Source organism: Rhineura floridana, chromosome 10 (assembly GCF_030035675.1).
Source record: "Rhineura floridana isolate rRhiFlo1 chromosome 10, rRhiFlo1.hap2, whole genome shotgun sequence".
Taxonomy (NCBI): domain Eukaryota; kingdom Metazoa; phylum Chordata; class Lepidosauria; order Squamata; family Rhineuridae; genus Rhineura; species Rhineura floridana.
Window position 1 is genome coordinate 61309394 of NC_084489.1, and position 25654 is coordinate 61335047.

General features: G+C 43.6%; 1 protein-coding gene across 11 annotated transcripts in view; it reads left to right on the forward strand.

The window, feature by feature from the left end:
• The window catches only part of MLLT10 (MLLT10 histone lysine methyltransferase DOT1L cofactor), a 205217-nt gene that overhangs the window by 103703 nt on the left and 75860 nt on the right, over window positions 1-25654 (forward strand). For all 11 annotated transcript variants that reach the window (XM_061587689.1, XM_061587686.1, XM_061587687.1 and 8 more), the window contains one exon: window positions 1388-1957. In XM_061587689.1, the coding sequence (XP_061443673.1) occupies window positions 1388-1957 (570 nt within the window). The remainder of the gene's footprint in view (window positions 1-1387; window positions 1958-25654) is intronic.

Consider the following 25654-nt stretch of genomic DNA (forward strand, 5'->3'; position numbering starts at 1 on the left):
GACTGTTAAACCAGTCTGGCCGCTGCAGCTCTGTCAGGGGAATAGGAGGCTCCTCTCACACCCATCACAAATTACACTTCCCAGGATTCTTTGGGGGAAGCCATGACTGTCTCAAGTGAAATAAAGGTCTGGCATGGGTGTGGCTCCCTGATTAGGCAAGCCCAGCAGCTGTGAGTCTGGCTTTTAGAACACTGACAGTTGGTTCTTACTGAGGATGCCCGGCTTTAACATTGACTTCAATGCTAAATTTCTTAAATTAATTAGAAATCATGCATTTTTTAAACTTTTAAACTGCAGAAGATGAAGGTCAGTGTATGGGGCAAGGTCAGTAATAAGATTACAAGTACTCTGTGAACATGGCTGATTTTTAATGAATTTCCACAAATTATGAGAACTCTGACAGAAAAAAGTCCCAATGGGGTCTGGTTTTTTCCTCTTTTTCTTTTTACACTTTGAGTTCTCAGTTCTCTCTGAATGTTTTGTGTCTCGCCATGAGAATTTAGAGGGTTGTTAAGCAAGTGTTTCTGAGTTCAGGACCATAAGTTTTGTAAGGTTTTGTTTTGAAATGAGCTTTATGGGAAGAATGGTATGGGGGTATTTTCAATTTAACATTGCGGAATGCGAAAAAGCCATGATGGCTATAGTATACAGCCACTCTTGTGGCTGTATAAGTTTACTGAAAATAGTAGGACTAATAATTAGAAGAAAAAAATTGGTCATGTTTGGATTAAATATTATGGGAAATGCTTAGTTCATATAGGTTGCTTTGTGTGGAAAAAAGTAGTGTTATACGGGTCTTTGTGCCATCTAGAAAGGGCAAGTTAGGGGATATAAATAGTGATAAAAGTTAGGGCACACTGCCTGTTCTTGCTTTCCCATAGTTACCCTGAATTCATTTATTTCACATCTTTTCTCCCCCAAGGCAATAGTTGCTAAGAAATGATAATTTGGAGAATTTTCATTGGCATGGTATCATAAAACAGTTTGAACTTTGTCGCCAAAGTTGCATTACAGAGTGCTAAGAAACTCTACTTTGCGGCTTACTTGGGCTTTTTTCACTTTGCAGGTGAAACCCTTCAAATTGCAGTCTCAGCCATTATGGCTGTGGGCAATAAAGATCTGAAAGAAATGAAGGTAGGCTAACTCTGGGAAAATGAGAATAGACTATGGGCTTTAACTCTGTCCCTGTTCTATGCCTCATCTCTGCCCCTTTTAGATGGCACAAAGATCAGGAACAAAACTCTCACTGAATAGAACAGCGAATATGTTCAAAATGCCAACAGCATGTTGCTAACATCAAAATCTCTTTGTTAATGCGATTATTATGCATACACCTTTGCTAATCTATTTTATTTTAAGCACCCCACTTTTTTTCTTGTTTCCCCAGGAAGTTTTTTGGGAACTCCCAGTAGTATAAAGTCATCTTCTGGAAGTTCAGTTCAATCTCCGCAGGACTTTTTGAGTTTTACAGACTCAGATCTCCGTAATGACAGCTATACTCATTCCCAGCCGACATTGTCAACCAAAGATGTACATAAAGGAGAGACTGGAAGCCAGGAAGGGGGTGTAAATTGTTTTACTTCCTTAATTGGTCTTCCTTCAACTTCAGCTGTTGCCTCCCAGCCTAATATTTTTGACAGCTCACCTGGAGAGTTGGGTAATTCAAGTCTTACATCAACAGGATACAAGCGTGTTCAATCCTCTAGGACAGAAGATGAAACTGTAAAGGAAAAGAAACGGAAAGGAAATAAGCAGTGTAAACATGGGCCTGGTAGGCCAAAAGGAAATAAAAGTCAGGAGAATATTTCCCACCTATCAGTTTGTTCTGCCTCCCCAACGTCATCTGTGGCATCTGCTGCAGGAAGCATAACAAGCCCTAATTTGCAGAAATCTCCAACATTGCTTAGGAATGGAAGTCTACAAAGTCTCAGTGTTGGTTCCTCTCCTGTTGGTTCAGGTAGGCATTTGTCTTACTTCAGAAACCACAATTTTGAATATAGTTTCACTATATAGTTTGTCACTTTGAACTTTGGTCTCAGCTTTGGTCTAAGCTGATGCATCCTCAACTAGCTAAGTTAAAAATAGAAAAATTAGCGCACACACATGCCATTGCAGTATACACGCATTCGGAATAATGACTAACAGAGACTGAACTTGACAAGCATTAATAACTAGAAACGAACGGAGGTCTACTCATTCAATACTAGAAGGATGATGTAAAGACTCTTACCTGTTACGCCTGCTAAGAAAATGAATGATGACTTTCTTTGCTTTGTGCCAGCATCCTCAATGTTTCCATTGTAGACATGTACAAACATATTTGTTTTGTAATATCATTTGTTTTTGTTACTAAGTTTTTTTTAAAAAAAGCAAAATTTGCAAGTAGTTTAAAACATAAACAAGAAGTCTCTAGTATCTGCAGTTCTAGTATCCAAAATGCAGTGGCCAGATTACTGCCTGGAGTTCCTCTAGAACTCCTATAACCCCTGTTCTAAATCAGCTGAGTTGGTAGCCAGTTCATTTCTGGGACTAATTTAAGGGTTCTCATGCTAGTGTTTAAAGCCCTAAATGATTTAGGTCCCAAATATCTGAAAGACTACCTCCTTCTCCACAGACCTTCTCAGGTGTTAAGATAAGCAGAGGGGGCCCTTTTGGTAGGTCCACAACCTTCAGAAGCTCGGGGTGGCAGTCTGGGAGAGGGCATTCTCTGTGGCAGCCCCTAAGTTGTGGAACTCCCTCCCCACAGAGGTGCATCTGGCAGCTTCACTGTACAGTTTTCAGTGAATGCTGAGGATGCACCTCTTTACCCTGGCCTTTGACCACCCTGTCTTTTGTGATACTGTGATTTTAGGTTGTTTTGTTTCTAATGATGTATTTTAAAACTATTGTAATCCACCCTGGGACCTCTGGAAAACGGAGGGTAATACATAACAATAATAATACATTCTGCATTCCTTTACATCAGGAGGTTTTATTTACTGCAGCTGTGCAACTAGGCATGAGTGGAGGAGCAATTGATACTTTTCACTAATGAGTGCCTAACTGAATTTCAGCTTAGCATGTGAACCAGAATTTCAGTTTAAAGGAAACTCTGCTTAATTTAATAAGCAACCTTTATCACACATTGTTTTCCAGATGAGGACTGCCATCATGCGGGGTATTAGCTCCACCTATTGTCCGAAGGCAAGAATGTTTCTGAAGTCAAGACTAGGGGCGTCAGGCCCCTCCCACTCTCTAGTTCATTCTTGCCTTCGTCCATGCAAGATATATAGCTAGCGTCTAGATAAGTTTTTTGTATTGTGTGACAGGGTGTGGAGGTTTTTTCTCTTGTGTGTCTATTCCACGTTGTTTCCTTCCCTCTGTCTTGTCTATATCACTGTGTGTCTTATTATTCCTGGGGAATTTGCTTGGGGGGGGGTTTGCCCTTGACCGGGCCGTTTTCTCCCCAGTTTTAAGCCTAACGGCTTTTAGAGAGACCGCGGCTGCAGTTCTCTCTTTCTCAGGCAGCGGTCGCAGCCTTTAAACGGGAGCTTGCGGCTGCAGCTCCCCGCTTTACCCCGCCGCCTGTTTTTCGTGCCTCACGTCTCCCCCAGGAGCCTGCCTTGCAGCTCTTTTTGCCTTCAGCCCCTGGCCGTTTGGGTTGCCGCCTACCCCGGAGCCTGCCGCGGCTTTCCTTTTTTCTCCGAGGCGGAGGAGCCTGCGGCTGCGGCTCTCCTCCCTTCCCCCTTAGCTGCTATTTTGGTCGGGCTGCCCTGCCTTCCCCGATCCGTTCCGCGGCCTCAAATACACCGCCGAAACGGTATCTGGAGCCTGCGGCTGCGTTTTATTATCATTTTCCCTGTTAATCCTCTGGGATTCTGCCGCCCGCCCAACCTCCTTGGCAGGACTTTACCTTTCTGGCTTTCAAAGCCACGTTTGCGTCTTTCAGCCCCGCAGCTGCAGAGCGCGTTTTCCAACCGTTCTCTGGCACTTATTTTCGTAGCGGCCCTGTTTCACCCGCTGGTGCTTAGTGTCCACCATTGCTCCCTTATACTCCACCATTTTGGATTGAATTTTGCCCGCCCTTTCTTCATGGGTGCCATTTTGTTTGTCCACTTTTCCCGCTCTTTCTGTTAGTTGTTCAGTACTGAAGGGGGTTCTAGTCTCCTAGGGCTGTAGATAGCAGAAACAAAGGCTTCTAGTCTGCTTCCACAGCGCGATCCAATTCTGCTACTGCTGCAACTATCTGAACTAGTACATCTGTGGCTGTTGATATAATACAAAGCTGTTTGAACTGTACATTCTGCCCCATCCATGGCCATGTACCAAGGCTGTTGATACTGTACAAGGCTGTTTGAACTGCGCATTTTCCATGCGTGGCCGTGTACCAAGGCTGTTGATACTATACAAGGTTGTTTGAACTGTACATTCTGCCCCATCTGTGGCCGTGTACCAAGGCTGTTGATACTATACAAGGCTGTTTGAACTGCACATTCTGCCCCATCCGTGGCCGTGTACCAAAGCCTGTTGATACTGTGCAAAGCTGTTTGAACTGTACATTCTGCCCCACACTGTTAACACTGTACATTCTGCCCCATCCGTGGCCGTGTACTTAGCCATCTGCCAGTGCATTCTGCCCCATTCGTGTGCCGTGTACTGAGCCTGTCCGGGTCCATACATTCTGCCCCATCCGTGGCCGTGTACTGATACCCATAGAAAATATAAGATGGCAGAACATCCAACAACAACTAAGACAGCCAAGCCGAAACTATCCAAGGCGACGAAGCATAAGCACACCAAAGCGATTGCCAAAACTAAACATCTTTCCAGCCACAGTAACCCTAAGCGCCCACGCTATGTCTCTGTTCCGGCTTCTGATGGCACAGCCCAGGAACAGTTAACGAATCTGTTTCACTCTCCTGCTGCTTCCTCCGAGGAGGAGGACTTTGCTGGATTCCCTGAACAGCCAACTACCAGCCAGCCCCCTCCCACATTACCGCCCAGGGCTTATCCATCGTCACAGCCCACTGGGCCGCCTCTACAAGCGTAACCATCTGCTTCACCGGGGCTGCAGCTGTCTCATGAGTTCCTATCCCAACTACAAGGCATGCTGTCATTTTTTACTCAAACACAGTCACCACAAGTCCCCGCCATACCTCAGCACAGGATGGACCACTATGTATGTAATGAGGCTAATCCATCTTGCTCCCCAAATCCCTTTGACATTGCCAGAGGCAGATTTATTGATGACGTTTCATGTGGGGAGGAATCACCCTTTGCTGTACCAGCCGATGGAGACGAATGGAGCGATCATTCGGAACATGAGGAGGATACATCTTATCGCCTGTTTGATGCCTCCGATTATCAGCCTCTTGCTCGCAGAGTATTGAACACCCTTGGTCTCCAAGCTACACAACCGGCAGCTCCCGCTCCCGCTATTAAAGGGGCCAGGGTCTTGAAATCCCCCGTGCCAGCAGAGCACTACCTTCCTGTGCCAGATCCCATTGCTAAACTGGCCTACGACGAATGGTCTCATCCATTACAAAACCGCCGCTTTAACGCCCTTGCTAACAGACTTTATTCTCTGGCTCCTGACTTCACCAGCAGACTGGCTGTTCCTGGCATAGACGAGCCGATATCCAGTCTAGTATCTCAATCCCTTTTGCCGAGGGAAGGAGAGTCCCATCTAAAGGATGCCACTGAGCGGAGGCTGGACTTTGCATTACGCAAGAATCGTGAAGCCACCGCCTTCTCCATGCGAGCCTCTGCATCAGCTTCCATCTTTTCCAGAGCAGCGATGATGTGGTTGGATGACATTTTAGAGGATCCTAATCCTGATCCTGTATCCCTAAGGAGGTCACTGATAAAACTGCGCAAGACAGCGGCGTATGTAGCTGATGCCACCTTGGATGCAAACCAACTGGGAGCACGAGCTATGGCAGCTCAGGTAGTCGCTCGACAGACCCTCTGGCTTCGTCACTGGCAAGCTGACTCCACAGCCAAAGTTAATCTCTCAAGGGCACCTTATTCCGGATCTTTACTCTTCGGCGAGGAAGCCCTAAAGGCAGTGCTTGTTGACCCCAAGGATGCTCGCAAGCCTGTTTTGGCCACTGTCAAGAGTGCTGATCACAGGCCTTTCAGGCGTTTTCTCTCATACCGCACGACCCAGCCCCTTTGAGGAACGCGGCCCAGGGGACGAGGCCACGACTTTCAAACCTATGATTTCCGTCCCTTTGGGGGAACCTGGAACAGACGTTTCCCCGGCAGAGGTCAGTACTGAGGGTGCAGAGGTACCTCTACATCCTCATATAGGGGAAGGTCTCACCAGCACAAACAGTACTAACGCAATACCGGTTGGGGGTAGACTGCTTCTGTTTGGAGACCATTGGCTGCGTCTGACTCAGGTCACCTGGATCAGAGAGCTTTTTTGTTATGGCTATGCAATAGAGTTCTGGGCAACACCTCCAGACAAGTTTCATCCCTCCCCTTGTCCCAGGGCACCAGCCAAGCACTGCATCATGCAAACAGCCATACATCACCTCCTGGACATAGCGGCGATAGAGCCAGTCCCTACAACAGAGAGGTCGGAAGGGGTGTACTCCCTCCTATTTGCTGTGCCCAAACGAGATCTGTCATGGAGAGCGGTATTGGACCTCAAGTTCATTAACCGTTTTGTAAAGTATCGCAGATTCAAAATGGAATCCCTCCACTCCATGACGCAAAGCCTTCAAGAAGGAGACTTCCTGGCTTCCATCGACCTAAAGGAAGCGTATCTCCATGTGCCTATTTGCATAGCCCACAGAAAATTCCTTCGGTTTGCTTTCAGCCCCCAGCACTTTCAGTATCGAGCGATGCCGTTCGGACTCTCTTCTGCCCCGAGAGTCTTTACCAAGGTGCTACTTATTCTAGTGGCTTACCTCTGGCTTCAAGGGGTCCATATCTACCCCTATTTGGATGATCTTTTAATACGGGTGAGTTCCCAGGAGCTGGCTCATCGCCATCTAACGCTCACGCTCCATGTTTTGCAGGCCTACGGCTGGCTAGTCAACTTCGACAAAAGCCATCTTCAACCAACCCAATGCCTACAACATCTAGGGGCGATGTTGGACACACTGCAAGCGACAGTGTTCCTGTCCCCAGACTGCATATCGGCTATCACAGACATCGCGCAGTCACTGATGCACCGAGCAACCGCAGACGTCATGCTTCTAGCCAGGGCTCTCGGAATGTTGGTCTCCACCATCCATATTGTGCCATGGGCTCGAGCTCACACCCGACACCTTCAGTGGGCTTTGTTGCCGTTCCAGCAGGACATTGCCAGCTCGAATCATCGCACAATTCCCTTGAGCCCCGCACTGCGCCTTTCATTCCACTGGTAGACGAAGGCCCAACATCTTACCAAGGGCACTCCGTTCAGAGAACCCCGCAGGACTGTTATCACCACAGATGCCAGTCTACTTGGCTGGGGAGCCCATTGCAACTCCCAGTTCGTGCAAGGGGTTTGGACCATAGTAGAACATACTCAGAGCATCAATTGGCTGGAGCTAAAGGGTGTCCACTTAGCTCTGCTTCATTTTCAGTCTCTGTTCCCCTTGGACCATGTTCTCATTCGAATGGACAACACATGTGCAAAATCACATTTGAACAGACGGGGGCACCAGGTCCCGTGCTCTGCAGAGCCTAGCTTACCTCATCTTTGACTGGGGAGAACAGCATCTACAATCCCTGAAAGCAGAACATCTCAGAGGGATTTGGAATGTGACAGCAGACAACAGGTCTTTCCGGGAGAATGGAAACTTCATCCGACCATTTTCCATCTTCTCCAGCGGCGGTTCGGCCTCTTCTCAGTCAACCTGTTTGCCTCCAGTCGCAATTGCCAGCTCCCCAGGTACTTCGCACGATACCTGGATGCGACAGCGGAAGCGGTGGATGCTCCGTTAATACCGTGGCCGGATGGCCTATTGTACGCCTTCCCTCCAATCTCACTGTTAGCCAGAACCTTGAGGAAGGCGCGGCGCAAGAAGGCACAGCTGGTTCTGATAGCACCATATTGGCCCCGTCGACCGTGGTTCTCGGATCTCCTTGCAATGTCAGTGATGGATCCTTGGACACTCCCAGTCAGGCCAGACCTTCTATCCCAGGGCCCAGTATGGCATCAGGACCCCACTTGGCTCAACCTAACAGCGTGGCTTTTGAATGGAGACATTTGAGGTCGGCTGGACTGTCTGACGCTGTTATTGACATTATTTTAGCCTCAAGACGACCATCCACCACCCGTATATATCAACATACTTGGGTGGCATTTTCCAGGTGGTGCCAGACCCAGCACCTCGATCCTTCCCAGGCCTCAATGCAACAGGTGCTGCAATACCTTCATAAGGGCCTCATGATGGGACTCAGACCCAACACCTTACGTCGACATGCGTCCACTCTGTCGTCCATTCTTTCAGTGTCCTCCACTGGTGCCCCTATTGCCTCACATCCATTCATCAAATGCTTCCTGAGAGGCACTGCTCTACGCTCACCGGCTGTAGTCCACCGTTTTCCCTCATGGAGTTTGTCAAAGGTGCTGCAGGCTTTACAATGCCCTCCGTTTGAGCCCCTCAGGACTGTGCCTTTACGTCTGTTGTCATTCAAGGTCCTGTTCCTGATTGCGATCACATCTGCGAGACGAGTCTCGGAACTGGGCGCATTGTCTTCTGCCCGCCATCTCTGCGTCTTTCACAAGGATTCTGTCGTGCTGAAAACTGATCCTTCCTTCCGTCCCAAGGTCAATTCAGTTTTCCATTGCAACCAGGACATTGTTCTTCCTTCATTTTGTCCGAATCCTACCCATCATCTAGAGAAGGCTTGGCATTCGTTGGATGTTCAGAGGGCTCTCAAGACCTACCTGTCCAGGACCCAGGATATACGACAGACTGAGTCTTTATTTGTATCCTTTCATCCACGTTCTATGGGGCATAAAGTAGCTAATTCCACCTTATCCCGCTGGTTGCGAGCATGTATTACCTTAGCTTATGAGTCCCTTAAGCTTCCAGTTCCAGCTAGTATAACAGCTCATTCCACTAGGTCAGCAGCCACTTCGGCTGCTTTTGCTACCAACGCTCTTGTTGCTGATATTTGTAGAGCTGCTGTTGGGTCTACTCCACACTCGTTTATAAGGCATTATAAAATAGATCGTTATGCCTCTGCTGATGCCTCCTTTGGCAGACGAGTGTTGCAACAGGTTCTTAATGATGATTAGGATGTGGGTGGTCCCTCCCTGTTATGGGCTGCTTTGGTACATCCCGCATGATGGCAGTCCTCATATGGAAAATGGACCATTGGTCTCACCTGAAGGGTGATTTTCATATGAGGACTGCCATCACGACCCTCCCAGTTGGAGGATACCTAGATAATTTCTGGGGTTCTTTATACTTTCATGTTACGCTATTATATTTAGACTTTCTAATGAAGTCAAGACTGATATTACTGTTATATAGCTATGTTAGAGTCATGTTATTATGATTATTGCTATGGTGTTATGTTTTGCTGGTAGGCCCGTTGGCCCTTTTTCCTGCACTTTTAGATATCTCTCTGGACTTGCTGCGAATTAACTAGAGAGTGGGAGGGGCCTGACGCCCCTAGTCTTGACTTCAGAAACATTCTTGCCTTCGGACGATAGGTGGAGCTAATACCCCGCATGATGGCAGTCCTCATATGAAAATCACCCTTCAGGTGAGACCAGTGGTCCATTTTAAGTGATATGAAACTTTTAAACCAGAATCCTTGGTTAAATGCAACAAAAGCTGGAATTCAAGCAAAAGTGAAACTAAACTCTGCCAAAATCTAATTCCTTCTGGACAGACAGGAGTAGTGGAGTGGGAAGCATGTGAGTCCAACTCTTTGCTCAGGCCCATCCAGTAGTTGCTGGTGAGACAACACAGGTGGGGCACAGTTCACCTCCCAGCTTCTGAACACAGTGGGTCACTGACTGATAGGGGAGAGCTGAGATGCAGGAGCTCGGCACAGTGTGGCAGGAGTGTTGGATTGGCTCTGACACACCATACCAAGCTCCCGCAAATTTACCCTGCCCCTTTTACTCAGCAGCAGCAGCAATCTGTTGTGTTCGGAAGTCGGGAGAGCAGCTATGCCCCACCCATGCCATCTCACTGGCTGCTGCTGGGCCTGTCCATGTAGCACTAAACTGGTGTGCACACAGGCTTTGTGCCAGTTGCAAGATGTTCCATCAGCAGTTGCTGGTAAGGCAGCATGAGTGTGGGAGATTGGTGTGTGGTGGTGGAGCCAATCTGATGCTTCTGCCACTACACATGCGCTGAGGTCCCACATCTTGCCGCACCCCCTTTCTGTCACCAGCAGTGACCTGCTGTTTGGAAATCAGGAGAGCAACGGTGCCCCACCTGTATCATCTCGCTGGCCACTACTCTATTCCAAATAGAGCTTTTAGTGAGCCATAAATATGGCAAAAAACGTGCCCTGCTCTGACTGCTAGAGTCTCTTTTCACCTCTTACAGAAATGGAGATCAGATGTAATGTCAGTGCATTGTTTGGCGCTATGGAAGTGAGTCCTGCACTCCCCACCTCTCCTTATATACTCTCTTTCAATTAGTTTCTTCCTCTACTTGCATACCAGCTTCGCAGCACATATTTACAGTTCTAGTTTGGAGGGCAAGCTCAAACCAGAGTCCACTGGTTTGGATGCAGTGGGAAAGTAGTTTTGCATAAATTCACTGTTTGACCTTGGGCCAATCACTGTCTCTCAGCTTAACTTACCCCTGTTGTCAGAACAAAATTTATTTATTTATTTATTTAATTTCATTTATAAACCGCCCATAGCCAATGGCTCCCTGGGCGGTGTACAACATACAATAATACAATAAGTCAGCAAAAATCACTAGATATAAAGTACAAATGCATAATAACACTAAATAATATTTAAGATAACTAAAGCATTAGAGCATTAAAATACATAAAAGTATATTAAAATGTATTAAAATGCCTGGGAGAATAGGAAGGTTTTAGCCTGGCGCCGAAAGGATAACAACGTAGGCGCCAGGCATACCTCCTCGGGGAGACTGTTCCACAATTCGGGGGCCACCACAGAAAAGACCCTGGATCTTGTCATTACCCTCCGAGCTTCTCGATGACTCGGTACTCGGAGGAGGGCCTTAGATGTCGAACGAAGTGTACGGGTAGGTTCATAGCGGGAGAGGCGTTCCATCAGGTATTGCGGGCCCACACCGTGTAAGGCTTTATAGGTGAATACCAGCACCTTGAATCTGGCCCGGAAACAAATCGGCAGCCAGTGCAAATGGGCCAGAACAGGTGTAATATGTGAGGACCACTTGGTCCTCGTCAATAATCTGGCTGCTGCGTTTTGCACTAGCTGCAGCTTCCGAACCGTCTTCAAGGGCAGCCCCACGTAGAGTGCATTACAGTAATCCAATCTAGAGGTCACTAGAGCATGAACAACTGAGGCGAGGTCATCACCGCCAAGATAGGGGCGTAGTTGGGCTACCAAACGAAGATGGTAGAACGCATTCCGAGCCACCGAGGCTACCTGAGCCTCGAGTGACAAGGAAGGATCGAAAAGAACACCCAAACTACGAACCTGTTCCTTCAGGGGGAGTGTAACCCCATTCAGAACAGGATGAACATCCTCCATCTGTGCGGAAAAGGCACTCACCAACAGCGTCTCAGTCTTGTCTGGATTGAGTTTCAGTTTATTAGCTCCCATCCAGTCCATTATCGCGGCCAGGCAACGGTTCAGCACATCAAAATGGAAGGAGAGAGAGCCATATACACTGTCTTGAGCTCATAAGAGCATAAGAACATAAGATGAGCCTGCTGGATCAGGCCAGTAGCCCATCTAGCCCAGCATCCTGTTCTCACAGCAGCCAACCAGGTGCCTGGGGGAAGCCTGCAAGTAGGACCTGAGTGCAAGAACACTCTCCCCTCCTGAGGCTTCCGGCAACTGGTTTTCAGAAACATACTGCCTCTGACTAGGGTGGCAGAGCACAGCCATTGTGGCTAGTAGCCATTGATAGCCTGGTCCTCCATGAATTTGTCTAACCTTTTAAAGCCATCCAAGCTGGTGGCCATTACTGCGTCTTGTGGGAGCAAATTCCATAGTTTAACTATGTGCTGAGTAAAGAAGTACTTCCTTTTGTCTGTCCTGAATTTTCCAACATTCAGCTTCTTTGAATGTCCACGAGTTCTAGTATGAGAGAGGGAGAAAAACTTTTCTCTATCCACTTTCTCAATGCCATGCATAATTTTATACACTTCTATCATGTTTCCTCTGACCCGCCTTTTCTCTAAACTAAAAAGCCCCAAATGCTGCAACCTTTCCTCATAAGGGAGTCGCTCCATCCCCTTGATCATTCTGGTTGCCCTCTTCTGAACCTTTTCCAACTCTATAATATCCTTTTTGAGATGAGGCGACCAGAACTGTACACAGTATTCCAAATGCGGCTGCACCATAGATTTATACAACAGCATTATGATATCGGCTGTTTTATTTTCAATACCTTCCCTAATTATCCCTAGCATGGAATTTGCCTTTTTCACAGCTGCCACACACTGGGTGGACATTTTCATCGTGGTGTCCACTACAACCCCGAGGTCTCTCTCCTGGTCGGTCACCGCCAGTTCAGACCCCATGAGCGTATATGTGAAATTAAGATTTTTTGCTCCAATATGCATAATTTTACACTTGTTTATATTGAATTGCATTTGCCATTTTCCCGCCCATTCACTCCGTTTGGAGAGGTCTTTTTGGAGCTCTTCGCAATCCCTTTTTGTTTTAACAACCCTGAACAATTTAGTATCATCAGCAAACTTGGCCACTTCACTGCTCACTCCTAATTCTAGGTCATTAATGAACAAGTTGAAAAGTACAGGTCCCAATACTGATCCTTGAGGGACTCCACTTTCTACAGCCCTCCATTGGGAGAACTGTCCATTTATTCCTACTTTCTGCTTCTTAACCAATTCCTTATCCACAAGAGGACCTCTCCTCTTATTCCATGACTGCTAAGTTTCCTCAGAAGTCTTTGGTGACGTTCCTTGTCAAACGCTTTTTGAAAGTCTAAGTACACTATGTCCACTGTATCACCTCTATATGCTTGTTGACACTCTCCAAGAATTCTAATAGGTTAATGAGACAGGACTTTCCCTTGCAGAAGCCATGCTGGCTCTGCTTCAGCAAGGCTTGTTCTTCTATGTGCTTAGTTAATCTAGCTTTCTACCAGTTTTCCAGGGACAGAAGTTAAGCTAACTGGCCTGTAATTTCCAGGATCCCTGGATCCCTTTTTGAGGATTGGCGTTACATTTGCCACTTTCCAGTCCTCAGGCACGGAGGAGGGCCTGACGGACAAGTTACATATTTTAGTTAGCAGATCAGCAATTTCACATTTGAGTTCTTTGAGAACTCTCGGGTGGATGCTATCCGGGCCCGGTGATTTGTCAGTTTTTATATTGTCTGTGAAGCCTAGAACTTCCTCTCTCGTTACTACTGTTTGTCTCAGTTCCTCAGAATCCCCTCCTGCAAATGTTAGTTCAGGTTCAGGGATCTGCCCTATATCTTCCACTGTGAAGACAGATGCAAAGAATTCATTTAGCTTCTCTGCAATCTCCTTATTGTTCTTTAGTACACCTTTGACTCCCTTATCATCCAAGGGTCCAATCGCCTCCCTAGATGGTCTCCTGCTTTGAATGTATTTATAGAATTTTTTGTTGTTGGTTTTTATGTTCTTAGCAGTGTGCTCCTCAAATTATTTTTTTAGCATCCTTTATTGTCTTCTTGCATTTCTTTTGCCAGAGTTTGTGTTCTTTTTTATTTTCTTCATTCGGACAAGACTTCCATTTTCTGAAGGAAGACTTTTTGCATCTAAGAGCTTCCTTGACTTTGCTCGTTAACCATGCTGGCATCTTCTTGGCCCTGGTGGTACCTTTTCTGATCTGCAGTATGCACTGCAGTTGAGCTTCTAATATAGTGTTTTTAAACAACTTCCAAGCATTTTCGAGTGATGTGACCCTCTGGACTTTGTTTTTCAACTTTCTTTTTACCAATCCCCTCATTTTTGTGAAGTTTCCTCTTTTGAAGTCAAATGTGACCATGTTGGATTTTCTTGGCAATTGGCCATTTACTTTTTTTTTTTTTTTTTTTTTAATAATTTTTATTCAAATTTTTCCAAAAACAAACAAAACAAAGTCAAAAAGACATAACAATACATCAACAAAAAAATGAAAATAAAATAGTTGACTTCCGATTTGTCGCAGATCAGCTATAAGTATATAATATACATCAAACCTGTCCCTTAATGTATACATACAGAGTCCCTTTTCTCCATAGGCTGTCTTAATTAATCGTCAAATCCCAGTATCATCATTTTATTTTGATCTTTCAACAAAAAGTCTAAGAGAGGTTTCCATTCCTTAAGAAATGTATCTGTCGATTTTTCTCTAAGTAAACATGTCAATTTATCCATTTCTACTAAGTCCATTAATTTCAATAACCATTCTTCCATTGTTGGTGTTGATTCCATTTTCCACTTTTGTGCATATAATAATCTTGCTGCCGTAATCATATATAATATTATTCTTCCATATTTCTTTTCTATTTGTTTATCCATAAAACCCAATAAAAAAAATTCTGGTTTTGACCGAATATTTATCTTTAGAATTTTTTGCATCTTCCTACCTATCTGTGCCCAAAATAATTTCGCCTTTTTACATGACCACCACATATGATAAAAAGATCCTTCTTGTTGTTTACATTTCCAACAAACATTAGAGACATTACTATACATTTTTGACAGCTTTTCTGGAGTCATGTACCAACGGTACATCATTTTATAAAAATTTTCTTTAAGATTATAACATAATGTAAATTTCAAGCCTTTTTTCCACATATTTTCCCATTGATCCATTTGTATGTTATGACCAAAATTTTTTGCCCACTTTACCATGCGCTCTTTTACTTGTTCTTCCTCCATATCCATTTTCAATAAAAGTTTATACATTTTTGCAATTATGTTTTCATCATTTGTACACAAACCTATTTCAAAATCAGATTTATTTATTTCAAACCCATACATTTTCTTGTCCATTTTATATCTTTCTAACAATTGTAAATAGGCAAACCAATGAAAACTATATCCTTCCTTTATCAATTGTTCTCTCTCTTTCATTATGTATTCTCCATGTACATTTTCTAATAGTTCTTGATAAGTTAACCATTTCTCTTTTCCAGACATTTCTCTTCTATAAAAAGCTTCTTGACTTGAGACACATAATGGTATTTTCGAATAAAACCTTGGTTTGTATCTATTCCATATTTTCAACAGAGGACGTCTTATAAAATGATTATTAAAGTCTACATTTACTTTTACTTTGTCATACCATAGATATCCATGCCATCCCCACTTCAGATTGTGGCCCTCCAAATCCAATAGTCTTTTATTCCTCAATAAGATCCATTCCTTTATCCAGACTAAACAGCAGGCAGCAAAATAAAGTCTCAAATTTGGTAATCCCAGTCCTCCTCTTTCTTTAGCGTCTTGAAGTAATTTAAATTTAACTCTTGGTTTTTTTCCTTGCCATACAAATTTAGAAATATCTTTTTGCCATTGTTTAAAAGGTAAATCAGAGGATATTACAGGTATTGTTTGAAACAAAAACATCATTCTCGGTAATACATTCATTTTTATCACAGATATTCTACCCATTAATGACAGTTGTAGTTTATCCCATCTTAGCAAGTCTTTCTTAATCTCTGTCCATAATTTTTCGTAATTATTGTGAAACAACTTTGAGTTTTTATTTGTCATGATGATGCCTAGATATTTCAACTTTTTTTCTATTGTAAAATCTGTCTTGTCCATTAACTCTTTCTGTTCCCTTAAAGTTAAATTTTTCACCAACATCTTTGTTTTTTGATTGTTGATCTTAAATCCTGCTAAAGGTCCAAATTCTTTTAATTTGTCCATCAGTATATGAATTCCTTCCAAAGGGTTTTCTAGTACAATTATCAAATCATCAGCAAATGCTCTCAATTTATATTCTTCTTTTTTTATTTTTAATCCCGAAATCCTTTTATCTTGCCTTATATCTCTAAGCAACACTTCTAAAACCAAAATAAATAAAAGGGGAGATAATGGACATCCCTGTCTTGTACCCTTTTGTATTTCACATGAGTCCGTTAAGTCTCCATTAACAATTATCTGGGACAAATGTGACCATGTTGGATTTTCTTGGCAATTGGCCATTTACATGTATGTTTAATTTAATAGCACTATGGTCACTGCTCCCAATTGGTTCGACAACACTTACATCTCGCACCAGGTCCCGGTCCCCATTGAGGATTAAGTCCAGGTTTGCCATCCCTCTGGTCGGTTCCATGACCAACTGGTCTAGGGCATAGTCATTTAGAATATCTAGAAATTTTGCTTCTTTGTCGTGACTGGAACACATATGCGGCCAGTCTATGTCCAGGTAGTTGAAGTCACCCATTACTACCATATTTCCTAGTTTGGATGCTTCCTCAATTTCATATCTCATCTCCAGGTCTCCATGAGCATTTTGATCAGGGGGATGATAGATTGTTCCCAGTATTAAATCCCTCCTGGGGCATGGTATCACCACCCACAACAATTGTGTGGAGGAGTCCACCTCCTTTGGGGTTTCGAGCTTGCTGGATTCAATGCCTTCTTTCACGTATAGAGCAACACTGCCACCAATACGTCCTTCTCTGTCCTTCTGATATAGTTTATATCCAGGGATAACCGTATCCCACTGGTTTTCTCCATTCCACCAGGACTCTGTTATGCTCACTGTATCAATGCTCTCCTCTAAGACCAAGCACTCCAGTTCTCCCATCTTGGTTCAGAGGCTTCTAGCATTAGCGTTCAGACACTTGTAAGCAGTGTCTCTCTTCAAGTGTCTTTGGCACTTTTGGTTTGGCTTGTGGTAATTTTGCCCTTCTGAATTGATATCCTGTGCCCCTGCTCTCACAATGCTTACTTCTAGGCCTACCCCTTTTAAAATTTCATCATTTCTTTGGTCTTTATCCTAGGGGGGAGGTTTATTCCGAACTGGACCTTCCTCAGCTCCTGTCAGGTTTCCCCCCTCAGTCAGTTTAAAAGCTGCTCTGCCACCTTTTTAATTTTAAGTTCAAGTGGAGCCCGTCCCTTTTGTACAGGCCCGGCTTGTCCCAAAATGTTCCCCAGTGCCTAACAAATCCAAACCCTTCCTCCCGACACCATCGTCTCATCCACGCATTGAAACTGCTAAGCTGTGCCTGTCTGGCTGTTCTGCGCATGGAACCGGTAGCATTTCAGAGAAAGCCACCTTGGAGGTCCTGGCTTTCAGCATCCTACCTAGCAACCTAAATTTTGCTTCCAGGACCTCACGGCTGCATTTCCCCATGTCGTTGGTGCCAACGTGCACCACGACCACTGACTCCTGCCCAGCACTGTCTACCAAACTATCTAAACGACGGGCACCAGGCAGGCAAATCACCTTGATGTCTGCACGCCCATCACACACCCCACTGTCTGTGTTCCTAATGATCAAATCGCCCACTACAAGGATCCCTCCACCCCCCAGATATATATCCTCGACACGAGAGGATAGCTGCTCATCCCCCAAGGAATGGGTCCCTTCTAAGGGATCGTTTCTCTCCTTCCCCGAGACCATCGTTCTCTATGATAGCAGGAGAGCTATCATCCTTGGAGTGGGACACAGCTATAACGTCCCTGAAGGCCTCATCCACACACCTCTCTGCCTCTCTCAGCTTTTCCAGGTCAGCCACCTTGGCCTCAAGGAAATGAAGTCGTTCCCGGAGAGCCAGGAGCTCATTGCACCGAGAGCACACCCACGACTTCTGTCCAACAGGCAGATAGTCGTACATGCTGTGCAAAACACTGGAAAGCCCCCACACCCCTGCTGGCTTGTTACCTGCATGGTTTTGTTTAAGGTTTATTAAGTTAATGGGTTGGAAACTGCAGTTTAGTTGAGGTCAGGGAACAGACGGGCAGAGTGGGGGGGCCTAGCCTCTTCGCTCTGATGTCGAACTCGCTCTGCTGCCGAACTCGCCTTGACGCTTTGTCAGCTGGGGGCTCCCTCTAGCTCCTGGAGCTCCTTGAAGAGAATGCTGTAGCCTGCACCATGAGAGGGAGGGGAGCAATGCAGCCCCTCCTCCTTTGGACTACATGTCTGCCAGCACTTAGAGATATCTTTATTCCCTGACTGCCTCCACTAAATTGCCCTTTAACCTGTGCAACATACTTTCTGACCCAGCCAACTCACATGGCTCACACAAAATTGAACCGAGGCAAATTTAGGTTTTATTTAAACAGTTAATATATTTTTAGGAAAAAAATTGAGCATTTTTATCAGTTTACCTGTCTGATGCTGAGCTATTCAATTCCCTTAGCAATGACATTACAGGATATATCTGATTGTACAATCTGGGATACAGCTTTTGCCGAAGATGCCAAAAGAGATTTTGAATACATCAAGAACTGCCGCGTCTACCGTTCGGTATGCCAAAATTTAATCAGACCATAAAAGGGCAACATATGAAGGAATTAACCTTTTTTCCTGTTAGGCACACTTTCACCCAGCTTAGATTTCAAACGATGCCTGATGAATGTCGTGACTGGCAGATTTGCTAACAGGCCAGTCAAAGAACGCTTTTGTGTATGTGGATTAAGCCCAATTGAAGATGTTGTGCATTATATTCTATGTTGCCCTTTATATAATGCACCAAAGGCTACATTTCTTTTCCCTCTTCAGATGTCCTTAGAAGGTCGATCAGATGATTTTGAGATCAGATGGTTGTTTGCTGATATAGATACATTCATCAGCTATAGCATTAGCTGCAATAAAGACAAGTGCAACCTTTTTGAATAATACTAGCATCAAATGTTAAGGGGAACTTTTAAATTAACTGAATTGTTTACAGTTTGTTTATCTGTATTTTCAGGATCTTATTCCTGTTTTATTGGTTCAGTTGTCTCTTGAGTTTTTATATATATGCATATATTGTGTCTTGTATTTATATTGTAACGGTCATTGGCTTTAAACAATAAACGTGAGCTGATGATCAGTTTACGGCAAGAGCAATAGGAAATGAAAACATAGGAAAACACATCCATCTGTTTCTCTCAAACCAGTATTTACTAATGAAGCAGATTCAGCATCTCCTAGCCCATTAGGACTGCATTTCTAACCCTCTTGGGGTTCAGCTTTTCCTGTCGCTGGAGTCTGGTTCTACTGTAGCCCTCTGGTTTCATTCTTCTGATGTCAGTGCTTTCTTGCTCCAACAGAACTCTAGCTATTTATTTATTATATTTATGGAACATAAAATAAGTTGTCTAGGCAAACTCAGCTAACTTCACTAATTCATTAGTAATAATGAAATATATATTATTTCAGTCCCTTTCCCAACCTCTTGGCCAATCAGAGCAGCACATACTCATAGAGTAGTAGAGTTGGAAGGGGCCTATAAGGCCTTTGAGGCCAACCCCTGCTCGATGCAGAAATCCAACTTCAAGCATACCCGACAAGTGGCTGTCCAGTTGCATCTTGAATGTCTCCAGTGCTGGAGAGCCCACCCTCCCATGGTCATTGGTTCCATTGTCGTACTATTCTAACCGGAAGTTTTTCCTGATGTTCAGCCAATATCTGGCTTCCTGTAACTTGAACCCACTATTCCATGTCTTGCACTCTGGGATGACTGAGAAGAGATCCTTGCCCTCCTCTTTTTTTAAATGCACTGATATGATATATTGATTGCAAAATAGCAGCAGTCAGACGTAGACCACCATTCTCAACTCTCATTTCTCACCCTATGTACAATATAAAAGTCTTCATCAGTTTGTGTTGTTGGACAGATAGAAAAGCCTCAATGGTTACAAAAGTGCTGTTCTGTTCAGAAAAATATGGCTTTGACCATGTCTCTTAAAATTCAAGATAAGTCTCTAGTTATGCCGTAAGCACCACTTACAAGAAAACCAAACGATTTTGATAGTAGAAATCCATTGTGATGTGAGCTGGGAAGCTGACAGTTTTACTGCAGTTCAATTAACAAAAAAACTTTCAGTGTAATGTTGAGGACTTCCGGTACTCACTCAAGCTTCCTTGTTAAAAATGCTTCCATGGTACTCATGTCCAAAGCCACCCCAGCAAAGTATATGGAATAAAAACAGCATAGCACCTGTCAGTCTGTCATCAAACATTTAACTCATTCATAACTAGCTATTTCTTATCCTTTCTGACACACATTCAACATGGACCATCCACAGTCTTACCTCTTCTACACTACCAAGTTTCAAATCAGTCAGTAGAACCATTTTATAACCATATTATATTATTTCCATTTATAGACCAATTACTATCTAAAAGATCTCAAAGCAGTTTACAATAGAATACACAAGGTACAATAAAAAACATAAATTAATTTACAAAGCAATATTTTCTAATAATATGACACAGAACCTGTTCCCCATATTTGTAATCTTATCATCAGACTATGATACAGCTGACTCATCTCAGCCACTTACTAGGTGGATTTAGGCATTCCATTGTGGCTCAACCTCAATCCCTATCCCATACACTAAATATAACAATACTGACATGCCTTACACAGCATTATTGAGTTCTCTTGAAGTTTCTGTTTCCCATAACTTCTAAGGTTCCCACTTTTTATTTCACTTTCCCCTTAATTTTTCAGTGTTCTGTGCTGAACTTTTGACTCTTCTGTTAAGTTCTAAATTACAAGCAACCATTTTACTACCAAAGCTAGAACACAAAATGGCTGAACAGTTACTTTCAGGGATGTAGTCATCCAGGGTCTTGGGGAGCCTTAGACCCTTCACTTTTTTGAGAGTAGGGTCCCAGCAGGGTCCCTATGTCTCCAGCATCCTACAAGCCCATCATTGTGAAAGGGGAATGTGTTAGCCACTGAGAAGAGTCTTATATCATGCTTCCTGGTCCATTCCTTCTGCTTGGAGCCTATCAAAGTGAAAGGAAGTAAGTCAGCCACTGAGAAGACTCTTTTCACTAGCTAACACGTTTCCCTTTCATGCTTATTGGCTCCAAGGGACATCTGTTGTTGTGGGAAAACAAGGATCTCATTCAGCAAAAAAAGGGAGAGGGGCATGAAGGGCCCCTGTACTTCTGAATTTGCCACTATGCTACTGATTACATTCCTTCACAGTTGGCTTTAAATAAATAAATAGAAGGTGGTAACTAGTTGAAGTGGAGCGGATGAGGTGAGGGAAGGAAGCCCACAAGGATAGGATTCATTTCCATAGCAGCAAATCATTGTTTGACCTGTTAGTTTTTTAAAATACCAAGCTAGATTTGCTAAACCTTCACAACCATGAGGACTCAGAAACTTTGGTTTTAAAGATAGGAATGTCATGAATTTGATGGCTACATTGGATAATGTTCTGTCAACTGCATTCACTCATTTCTCGATCAAAATAACTCCTATCAAGCAAGTGATCCTGTCTTACATGTTATGGTGTAAGCTTAACATAAGACTGGCCTGTTCTTTACAGGCCATTTAAGTATGGTGAAAGGTATGGTTTCTCAAGGAAGCCATATAAATTACCCTTTGCTTAAAATTTCTTAATACCTTGTTCATCCAGAATGCCCTTAAGAGTTTTCTTTTTAAACAATTTATTAAGCTCAAATCCAAGTAGCAAGTCAGGGTAGTCTTGTATTAATCCCTTGTATTATTTCATACTGTATGTGTGTGTTCATGTGTGCAAGTGTGCAGTAAAAAGACCCCCAAAGAGGTGAGCCTTAGGCTCATGCACTCCCCCACCCTATGGCACAGCCATGCAAATGGAAGAGTCTGCTTCTGTTTTTGATTAACAGTAGTTTAGTGTTCCACCTAAATCCTAAACTGTGGTTAGTCACAACTATAAACCATGGCTTGAAGCTGACAGCATAGAGAAAGAGGTGAGTGCATCTCATGAGGCCTTGAAGGGCAGCTGTCATGATGGAATGCTGCTGTGGGTGTGCTGAGGTAGATGCAATCTCACTGTGGATGCATATGGACCAGGTTAACTGACATTGCTCCAATTTGCAGCAATCTTGTATGGCATGTGATTGTGGCCACCACTGCTATGGGAGACTAGCTGAACCTGACCACAGCTATGAAAAAATGGGTCATCCTGAGAACAGAGACAGTTTGGTTGTTGATGCTTGATGTGGAACGGGATGAGCCATGTTTCAAAGAAGCCTTCAGGATTTTGCCAGGACAGAGAATTTTGCCATTCTTTTTCTTTTCCTCCCAGCTCTCCTGAACAAAATAATCTCTCACTTCAAGAGTTCTGACTATATTCTGGCATTTTGTAAAATTTGTTAGCATCTTCAGGAGGGTGATTTTTATCATAATTATTGCAAGAGTTAACCACCTTGTCCGCATGCTGTGGTCAAAGTCCTGATCCCTCCCCCGTCTCCCACTTCTATTTTTAAAGAGTGGGGACACAGACATGTTAAATGCAATTGATTTAAGACATTGTTTGTATTGGTTCTTACTAGTCTTTGGCAAGCTGCTGTTTGCTCAGCCTCCAATTTATAGTATTGATGTGGTAACACAAGAATTACTGAATATAATATTTGCAAAGTGGTTTAATGTTTAAGTGCTATATAATATTCATACCAGTAAAGTGTATAGTTGGCCTTTTTTCTTTCTCTGTGGACTGTAATAGTACAAAGAGAAGCATGGTGGAAAAGGCTAGGAGTTTGAAAATAAAACTGTTGCTACTGTCTCCTTAAGCAGGGCTAGTGGATGTCTACTTGGCTGTTGCAGGTCTTGTCTTTGGTTATACTGATAGGCCACTAAAACCCCATAGTACAAATTCCTAGGACTGAATATCTGAATTTGGTTAGGAGGGAGGCTTTGGATGCTGAAGTAAGGAGTGAGGGCTTGGGATAAAACCTACTTCCCTGTTTTCAGTAACAGGCTTCCAGAAGCCAGAGTATATGTTAATGGAAAAAGGCTAGGGAAAAGTGTTAGGAGAAGGTAATTGCTATTTGCATTCCTCTTTCTGGCTTCTGAATAAGCGGATATTCTCTGTAACTGGGAAACAGCTATAAAAATACTGTTATTTTAAGTGTACAATTTCCTTTACTCTAATGAAGGCAGTCAACAGCGTTGTGGTGTGGCTTTTTAACAGTCATTATCTTTCCTGGATGTGCTGTTTCTTCCTTAAAATTCCAACTGCTTCCCTGATAATTACAACTGTAACTTTTAAATAATTATTTAAATATCCTGTGTATGTTTGAGCTTTCTCTCTAAAATTATTCTTGTTCCAACTCTCTCACCTATCAGACTTCAAAAGTATATTACACAAAGGTGATTTGAGGAAGTTGCTCCTGCCTTTTCTTGCTTTATAGTTCTTGAAGAACATAGAGAGAATCTTTAAGGGAAAAAAATAAGATTTAAGTGTGAGGATTATAGTTTGGGCACAAAAGGAAATGGATGTTGGCAGTGTGAAGAGTATGCAGATAATACAATGTCTGTTACACTGTCAGCATTTCTCCCCCAATTTGTTCTATCAGAATTTTCAAATGCACAGATACCATTAGGTACTTAGAGCAAATGAGTGCACATAACTTATCCCCCAACCATGTTATCTGAGAGAACCCCTTCATATAGTTAGAGATTTTTTAATGACAGCCTTGATAATTAACATTTCTTTAAAATAACACATTAAAGTATGACATTTATGTAAGCAGTATTTAGTACTTTCAGGCAACCCAGCAGGGTTGAGCAACAACACAGTTACCCCTTTCTTATATTTGGAAATTTCATCATTGGATTATGGGTCTGTGGGAGCAACAAACCCTTTCTGATATAGTTCTGTTCATTAAGTTTCTGTGAAAGAACAACATAAGCGGAACAAGATACCAAGATACAAATGGATACCATTTTGAAAAAATAGACAAGAGGCTATAAGAGGATCTGCAGCTGTCATCTGCACAATATTCTCCATATGTGTTCTGATGAAGTATGACATGGGATGCCAACCAGGAGATCTTGTCTAACAGTTTAAGGAATATGGAGATCAACTATTTGAGGATTTTGGAGATATTGTTGTATACCATTGCCATTCACTTAACCTCGCCTCGCTATAACGTACATGCTCCATATGCCTGTATTTCTCCAGAAATGCAGTGCAGCAGCAGAGGCTTTAGCGCGTGGGGGTGGAAATAGACGCGATCGCGCCACTGCAAATCAGCTGGGAGGCGCGGCAGCGCAGCAGCAAAGGCTTTAAAGTGCGGGGGTGGAAATAGACGCGATCGCGCCACCGCTAATCAGCTGGGAGGTGATCACGATCAGATGAGAGGTGCGGCAGCGCAGCAGCAGAGGCTTTAGCGCGGGGCTTTGAGGCCCTGCATGAAGGAGAGGGGAAAAAAGTTTTAATAGGTAGTGCTTCGCTTTAAGGATATTTTCGGTTTACGTACTCGCTCTGGTCCCATTGAATACGTTAATGCGAGGTATTACTGTAGTGATTCTGTTGATGTACTGCTGCAACCCAGCTGCCTAACTGGCTGACTAAGCTTGCTGAGGTGATTTCAGAGATGGTTTTGCGGACTATGGGTCCTGGGGAATGTTAACATAAGCAGTTTGGGACTTCATGGCTATCATGGAGCTTTCCCAGTATTATAGCTGGGCAGATGCATGGTAGGTATGCACCGGACTTGATATTCTGTATTAATAAGATGTTGGTGATCTATTAATCGGGAATATTGTGACTACTTCCTTGTCATTGACAGATAAATTTCTGGTGAAAGTTGGTGCATCAGCACCCTTAGTTCTCTGTAAAGGATGGTGGACTGATTCATAGTATCAGTCTCTGGAAGCTGATGGCCCCTACTGGTTTCCATAATGCTCTTGAGGAATTTTCAACTGACTAACACAGCCTTTCCCAACTAGTGGGCCACCAGATGTTGTTGGACCACAACTCCCATCAGCCTCAGCCAGCATTGCCAATGGTCAGGAAAGATGGGAATTGCGGTCCAACAACATCTGGTTGCCCACTAGTTGGGAAAGGCTGGACCAACATGACTAATCTGTGGAAGAACGAGTCAGTTTAGCTTTTATTTCCTCTGTATACCCAGTTCTCCATGCTAGAGCTCATTCATGAAGAGTTGAGGCCAATGAGACAGTTGGGATGGTTGCTAGAATGTAGCGGTGTAAAATCTGACTAGCAGAGCTTTTCATTGTGGTTAGAGACCCCTCACAACCAGGAAGTAAGTGTGATCATGTGACTTATTTGCAAGACACTTTAGAGTTGTTCAGGTCCTTTCTGTGTTGGGCACCACAATGTCTACAGATCTGCTGTTGGAAACATCCAGTACACCTATTGGTGGGGTGGTTTGGATGGGTTTCAGTTTTGTTACATGAGGTTTTTGAAGAGATTTTGCCTACTACCTACTTGCCTTAATCTAGCTCATTTTGACAGATTAATCCTAGTTAAAGTATAGCAGAAGATTCTCTGTATTGAATTGGTATTAGGCTGGATGGGAATGAATGCATTTAATTGTATTCTACAGAAAATGGAGCTGCTGATGGTGGATGGGTCAGTCATCTTAAAATGGTTTCCGTGTTCTGGAAGGAGTCACACTTGCCAGTAGGAAAAGTTTT